Genomic DNA, 8,122 nt, shown 5'->3' on the forward strand with positions numbered 1-8,122 from the left:
TCCGAGATGAGGAAAGCGTTTAATTCTTGGAGGCAGAATAATTACGATCAATTACATTATTCAAAAGTGTGCATAAATATGAATAGAAGATAGAAAAGAATAGTAAAATATAATACTATAAAGAGATATTATTCTGATTAGAATGATACACAATCAATTACGGAAAAAGTGTTTCGGTATTGATGAATACTACAATCTGACGCCATACTTAAATTTTACTCTCTGGATAAATTGCATGATTCAGGGAAGTTTTTGGTATGGACGTTAATGCAATTATATTTCAATTTATAAAATTTCAGAATAATAATGGTTCATTTGTTAGAATGAAATTGTTTAATTTAATTATTTATTTAGATAATTTATTTTGTGTTGTAAGAAAAGTATATTTTCTTTTACTGTATGTTTGTATTATATGTCTAGATGCCATTCAGCTGTAATAAATTCTACAACTGTAAACAGATGGTAAAGAAATAAATTTAAAAAATAATAAAATTTAAATAAATCTATCTAGTGGAAAAAATAATTTTAAAAGTTTGCATACACTGTTAGGTTTATTGCCCAGACTGAAAGAGAAATGCCCACTGTGGCAGGACAAATTACAGCAAAACGTCAAAAACAACAACCTTGGGTAACATCTACTAGAATAATAATTAGTAATCGAAGATAAATTATAATCTGAGATTTCTTTTGTTGGCAAAATAAAAATTGATGGAATTACAATTTTTTTGTTGAAAATATGACCTTTTTCCAAAACGTTTTACTGAAAGTTACGAGTTATTTATAAATATCTCAATATTAATAAATTTATCTGGAATCGGGTAACAAAATAAAAGTCAATCACTTATAAATTGTACGAGTATATGAAGGCAACAAGCAGATCTAAGGTCAGCCGTAAATCCCAGAGCCATACTCTTCTTATGCAGTACAATTCAATAACTAGGACTCACAAAAAATATTTATACAGATAAACTATAGAAAATAATTATTTATTTTTTAATACATATAGAACTAGCTCCCCGTTGCTGCTTCGCCCGCGCTGTATGATTATTTGCGTTTCCTTACGCAGTCTATTTTTTATTTTTCTAGTCAAGTAACCGGAGGCAGGTGCAGTCAGTCGCGTTGCAATACAGTAACAGTGGCTGTGTTGGTTGAGCCACCGAGCCGTACACCGTCGCACTCCTTAAAAAACTCGGAATCAAAAAATCCGAATAAGGTTTTTAGATATTTATTTGAAGAGTGTTTGCAAGCCCAAAACTACTTAACATCTCGTTTAATATAGTCGGAAATCGGAAAATCTGCAATCATTGCTCAATATTTTTTTTTACCTTTCTTCGGCTCCTCTCAAGGTCGAATTTGAAAAATCTAAAAATTTGTTTATTCACATAGAGGAAGATTATACTCGCAAAATATCAGGTTGATCTCTTCATTTGTTACCGAGAATTTGAAAAAAACAAGCTTGGTTTAAAAAAATACAAAAATCCATTTTTAATCTTTAAACTCGGAATTTCAAAGATCTAGAAATCGGTTTTTAGATAATCACATGACGATTGCACACACCAAAAAATCAAGCTAATATATTCATTTTTTACCGAGAAGATTCAAAAAATAGTAAATTCCATTGTTATCGTACTTCATTTTACCCCATTAAACTCGGATTTTCGAGAAATTCTTTCTTAGACACTTACACCGTAAGAAGAACGTGTATACAAATTTTCATCGATTTATCTTCAGTACTTTTTGATTGGCGTTGATTATGAATCACTCACGATATATTATTGTCTTCAATTTCAATACGAACTCTACCGAAAAATATCTTGGGAGCGGTTCGCAATAAAAAAGGAGCATGAGAATTTAACGGCTCGCCACCTAGCGGCCCGAATGAGAAGTGCAGCACCGAAACGGGTTATTTATTATTTTCACGTTTTTATAAATAAGATTTCATCTTAATATGGCCTATGACACTCATTACATACTGAAGCTACTGTTATAATATTGCAGCGATTAGTTTAGCGATGTATTTAAATTTCATTCAACTTAAAAAAAAAGGTACTACACATACCAGCTGATATAACCTAAATATAGGTTATATCAGTTGTTGACAGGTGACAAATAGCAAATTATATTTACATTTCAAAATATTTTCAAAATTATAAAATGGAATTAGTTGAATGTTTTCATTTTTCAAGGAAATAAATTTAGGTACATAATGATACCAGACGAATGGTTACCTCAAGTTGTTAGAGTTACTGATGCTACAGTGCTAATTCTAGTTTTTACAATATTTATTATATTTTATTATTTCTGTAGAAATAGCAATGAAAGTTTACTTTCAACGATAACACATTGGCCAACTGAAGCAAAGGAAAGGCTTATATTAGCATGCAAGTATTATTTATCATCTCTACTGTTATTATCATTGTGTGCACTCTGTGGATCTAATTCCCCTAGTTTTCAGCAGCTAATAAAAGACCATTATTATATTGCTACTATTGGAACATCCATAGGACTCTTCCTTTCACTAATATTTATAAATAGTTTTTCTTATACAGAAAAATATAGGGCTAAACTTTTTTTTTTTTTAATGCACACGGTTTTATTAGCAACTACATTATTAACACTGGGTCGAGAAATTTGTATAAAAGCTGGATTCTATACACTTCAGTTAATAGCGGTTTTGATAATTATAGCATTAACAGCGCAAATGAACTTTCATGAAAAATTAGTGGAGCCATTATCAAAGATCAATGCGATTGTAACAGCTGCATCTATATGTGTTACGATCATCGGAACACCAAAAAATAGTTTAGAAATATTTTTATTGTGCTTGAATATACACCTTGGATTTATACTTTTTGCCTGGATGTTTGTGTTAAATACACAGATGTTTATAAAAGACTGTTCTACGGAACGAGAAACATTTGATCCGGTTTATTTGGCTGCAGTGATGGAAATTAGTACATTAAATTTATTTTTACGAATAGCAACTCTAGCGACACTAAAGGCAACCCTAAAAAATTTACTAATTTTATGTGAAAAGTAAAAAACAGTAAACAATAGTGATACTTATTTCTTTAACCGATTCTATTTTGCTCAAAAAAAAAATGTACTTATATACAACATTTTATTCAACAACAATTACATATTTTTAAGTTTATAAGAAGTGTTAAAAATCTTTTTCATAAGTTAATTTATGTTAACTTATTCTAAATTTATTACATTTATTAGTAAATAAATTAATTTTTTTAATGTTTATAAATAAATTTATTTTCACTTTTCCAACATTTTATCCTCCTGTTTGGCCTTTAAATTTCAGCTTAATTGTGCACACTATTTACTAAATAGCATTCTAAACACAATTGAAATGAAAGGAATCTTAAAAAAACAGAACATTATTTTTCAAAAAATTCCTTTCAAGACTATTAAAATAATGTCTGAAAAGGGTTTTACATAAAAGTTAAGTATACATTCTCATGTACTCTGTTAGAACTTACCTTAAACATGCTTGAAAACACATATGAGGATGTAATACCAAAACACAATAGTATTGCTAAGGTAAATTTTTTACCTTAGTCATATGAAATAAATTAAGGTACCGGTAAAGAAAATTGTTTGCATTTTATTTCAGTCTGCCAAGACCCTACAACACTAAAATTAAATTTTAGTACCAAAAACTTATTAATAAAACAAAACAACTTTTTAAAGTGGTGATGCATTTCCTAAAAACAAAATGGAAAAAATCAAGCCTGATTAGCAAACTTACTAAACAGGATTTAATTTTGATCAAATCAAAATGTTGCATTCTATAGTTTCTACTTACACACTTAAATTCTCAATTGTTATGTAGGTTTGTTGTACCTGTCAGAATTTTACCAAAATTACTTTACAGAGACACATGAATAAGCCTTCTTTAATTTACTATTATTAAAATTTATTACTTAACATTTTTGTTTATTAGATGTGTTCTTAACTTTACTTCTATACAATATTTAGTAACTACCAAACCCTTTCTTTTTCCTGTTTAGCTTACAGTAATTACTTTTCAGATAATACTTCAGAGAATGAATGAGGATGATATGTATGAGTGTAAATGACGTGTAGTCTTGTACAGTCTCAGTTCGACCATTACTGAGATGTGTGGTTAATTGAAACCCAAACTAGCAGACCCTTGCAAATAAATCTAGCAATGCTTCGCTACTGCTAGATTTGAGTATATATATAGATTAAATGAACACAATCGAAAGTTTGATAAAACATTAACAAAATGAGCATTACAGAACTTCACAAATTTTAACCTTTCCTTTTTTCCCTTTCCCTCCGCACCATTTCCCTTTCCATCTTTCACTTCCCCATGTTTCCCCTTTCCCATTCCCTTTTTCTTATTTTCATTTTTACCATATTCCCTTTCCTTTTTCTCCATTTCCCCCTTTTCCCATTTCCCTCATTTTCATCCCTTCCCCTTTTCTTACTCCATTCATCTTTCCCTTATATCTCTTTCCCTTTCTATTTCCCCTTCCCCCTTTTCTTTTTTCTCCTTTCCAGTTTCCATTTCCTTTTCCCATTATTCTTTTGCCCCTTTTTTCTTTTTTTCCATTTTCCTCTTCTCCCTTTTACCTTTTTCAATTTTTCCCCCTTCCCTTTTTCTGATTTTTCCCTTCTTGCTTATTCTTCACACTTAAATCAGTCCAGTAGTTTTTTAGTCTATAGCAGAAACATTGAAATGGAATCGTAAAATATTTGGTATAGCGTGTGTTTCTTTTGCGTATTCAAATGCAACTTTGTGACAAAATTTCAAACCAATCGGTGAAGAACTTTCGGAGATTAAGATTTTGAACAAACGAACATTTACATTTTTATTTATGTAGTTTTTTCATCTAGTATATCTGAAAATTTTTAAAGATAAAACTGTATCTGACTAATCATCACCCACCAGTTTAAAAAACAAATTGTTCTCTTACATATTCTTTCAAGTTAGTACAACATAGGTTTGTAACAGCTGTCATCATCCTTCTCTCTTGCAACTAAAAACTTTTTTTGGTTTCATTTATGTATAAACTAGAAGCTACCCTGCCTTCACACACATACTTGTAACAATATAAAAAGTAAAAACTAAGCTTTTTTCTATAAAAAAGAAAAATTAGAAAAAGATTAAGAAATTGGTAGAGCAGTAGCACTTGCTGAATGAAGAAATTTACAGATTCTCCACTTGATCGATTTTTCAAAAATTGCATAATTACTCTATTTTAAAAGAAATTCTCTTTAAACAGAGGGCTTTACCCTGAACCCCCATTGAATGCTTGAACTTTGTATTCATTGAAATACAAAATTACCCCTTATTTGCCTGTTAAATATTTATGTATTTATTCATTTTTTTTGTTTTTAGTTTTCAGCACTGTTTCAATTTCATCTATGCATCATGTATGTATGTTTTAACACAGCATCCTCAATGAGATCCAGGTAATGATTGTAAGCCTCTTCAGAAAATTGCCTTAGTCTAGAGCTGTCCAGATCATTTTCCGTATGATATCTTCAGAAAGGTTGACTTTGTATTTTTGCCATAAATTAGCAGCATTGGAAACCTGGCAAAATATTACAAAGAACATTTAGTTCTCTTAGTCCTTGTGGAGAATCAGAAAGAGCAGCTCTTACAAAGTGTTTTTCCATTTGTCATTTTCTAGTAAACCTTGAGCTTTACATGCTAATAAAAATGTTGGATAGAGTACACCACATATCGCCTTTAGTTCAGCGAACGATGTTGGCCCATGAAATACATGTAGCAACAGACATAATAGCAATCAGAATTGTTTGGGTAGACAGGGTAAACTCTTCCAACAGCTTGATCTTTTTTCACTCTTGGCCATCCAACAACATCCTTCTCCTTTTTTTTTACTAACAAATCTTAAATTTGCCCAAGAAGGAACTTCAGCATAAAGCAGTTTTGGTAAATTCATCTGTTGCAAAGCAAGTAAAGTAGTAGTTGGAGGATTCAACACTTTCTCTGCAGAGGTTTGGGAAGTAAAACAGACATACTGACCATTTTCAAGGTGGACTGCCAAACGAACAACAGTTGGGTGCCAACGAACATCCCCTACGAACTAAAATGTACCTCCCACTCTCATACAGTGGTACTTCATCCCATTCAATTGTCACAATGAATGCAGTTTGATCATTCCTTTATTTATGTACTTACGTATGTATTTGAATGACTTCACGGAGCTCTGGTACTCAACTATGATATGAGTTTTGAAAATACATAACAGAACAGGGTTGTAGGGCACTACCCAACAATTGTTAACTTCAACTCCGTTGATTTTAATAGCATATCCACCATCAGTCATGGACTGTCGACATCATATTGTGAATAACCAACACCTCCTGTCTGAGTATCTTTTAAAAATTTCCACAGATATTTTTTGCTATATACTCCATTTATCATGCCAGGTGATCTGTGATTATAACAGCCACATGGGTCATATATCATGGTCTTCTTGACTACAGGAAGGAGAGTGTTTTTTTCAGTATCAGAGATTTTAGTATAAATGGTATGATCGACACCATATTTGGAGAAATTTGTTGCCCCAGCTGTAGTATGTAGATGTGCATTTTATTTTTTTGCATACCTGTCTACTAGTGTACAGAAATTACAGAAATACGGTAAATTGTTAATTTCTCCCTTTCTTATCATGATACAATAAGAATAGTAGATGTAGATATGTACAGCAAGCCACACTTCTGCCATTCTATAGAATACATAAAGCAAATAAGGTCTCATACAGACATCCCTATGTTAGAATAGCCAAAAGTTTTTCAAGTTTTAAGTGAAACACCCTAGCAATTATGTCACAACGATCGAGTGGCTTTTCTCTAAGTAGCAGCAATTCCTGTATCTCAATCCATTTCAGATTTCAGGTAAATATTATAAAAGATCAGACCTACCATAGTGCCTGACATATTTAGAGTGACTTGAGTGTGCTCAAGCATGTTTTGAGTACACCCCTTGAAGGATGATGGAAGATCCCACCACCTGACCTAAATCAGATGTATTGGGCATCCTGCTTACTCACTGCATCTTTGAGTTGAATTTCCTTAATTTATGCCCTTATTGCCTAATTTATAACCTGATTATTGCGGATGAAGTTAACCTCACATTTTATTTTTTTGCATACCTGTCTACTAGTGCACAGAAATATGATAAATGGTTAATTTCTCCCTTATCATGATACAATAAGAATAGTAATTGGCTGCAGAGATTGTGTTCTTGAGAGGTACTTTGGTATTTGGATCACATTGGGAAATAGTGATGTGATACCCATCTTCATCATTGCAAAAAAGCAGAGGATACTGCAGTGCATCATACACTCTGTGTAATTCACTGATGCGCTTTAGTTTATTGTAAATGTAGATCGACCAAGACCAAAGCTACCTCATTGGCTAGTGGGCTATTAAACCATCAAATATGTGAATCACTGGGTTTCCTGTTGGCAAGGATTACTACATCAATTTTTTCTCCAATGGGCAGTTTATAAATTATATGTATTAAGTCCCTAATGCATAATATAGCATCATGCAACAATTTTTGTAGCTGTTTCACCAAGCCAGGTTTCACGTTTGGAAAGTTACTGCATACAGCTTCACTTTCCTATCATCCTCACCTATGAAATAAATCTGAAGAAACTTAGTGTCTTCTTCTGACGATGAAAGCAAACTTCCTACCGTATGATACAGTACACCTGACCCTGTAGTTTGAAAAAACTACCTTCTGCGATATATTTATTTAAAAAAGTACATTTGGAAGCAGACATTGTACTTCTGCACTTGGTCCACAAAATGGAAATGTTCGGTGATCTCCGATGTGAAACTGTTCAAGGGCTCTGGTAAGAATTGAAATGAAGGGAGCTGAACTTTACCAGAGCTGCAACACATACTGAAAGATTCCTCTTTTCACTTGAGCACTTTCCACTACATGCAGACATTTTGTCATACTTCATAAAACAATGGTTTTGTCTCTCATAATTTTTTTCAGGATTATATTTTGATCTTTAATTCCTTTTAGACTTCCAAGAAATTGACTGCCCAGTCAATCTTTTTTTGTTAGTCGGATCATATCTGGCAGCTGAATCCTTAC

At 32.0% G+C, this 8,122-nt stretch overlaps 1 protein-coding gene across 1 annotated transcript; it reads left to right on the top strand.

Annotated features, from left to right (window-relative positions):
• The first annotated feature begins 1,874 nt into the window (after positions 1–1,874).
• On the top strand, positions 1,875–3,086 carry LOC142318115 (growth hormone-inducible transmembrane protein-like). The gene has a single exon (XM_075354655.1). It carries the CDS (start codon positions 2,207–2,209, stop codon positions 3,038–3,040), a length of 834 nt encoding a protein of 277 aa, XP_075210770.1. The 5' UTR covers positions 1,875–2,206; the 3' UTR covers positions 3,041–3,086.
• The last annotated feature ends 5,036 nt before the right edge of the window (positions 3,087–8,122 follow it).

The sequence above is a fragment of the Lycorma delicatula genome, chromosome 1 (genome assembly GCF_047948215.1).
Source record: "Lycorma delicatula isolate Av1 chromosome 1, ASM4794821v1, whole genome shotgun sequence".
Taxonomy (NCBI): domain Eukaryota; kingdom Metazoa; phylum Arthropoda; class Insecta; order Hemiptera; family Fulgoridae; genus Lycorma; species Lycorma delicatula.

Excerpts from the sequence above, each read along its gene's own strand:
- LOC142318115 (XM_075354655.1), top strand. The coding sequence starts at position 2,207 with ATGATACCAGACGAATGGTTACCTCAAGTTGTTAGAGTTACTGATGCT.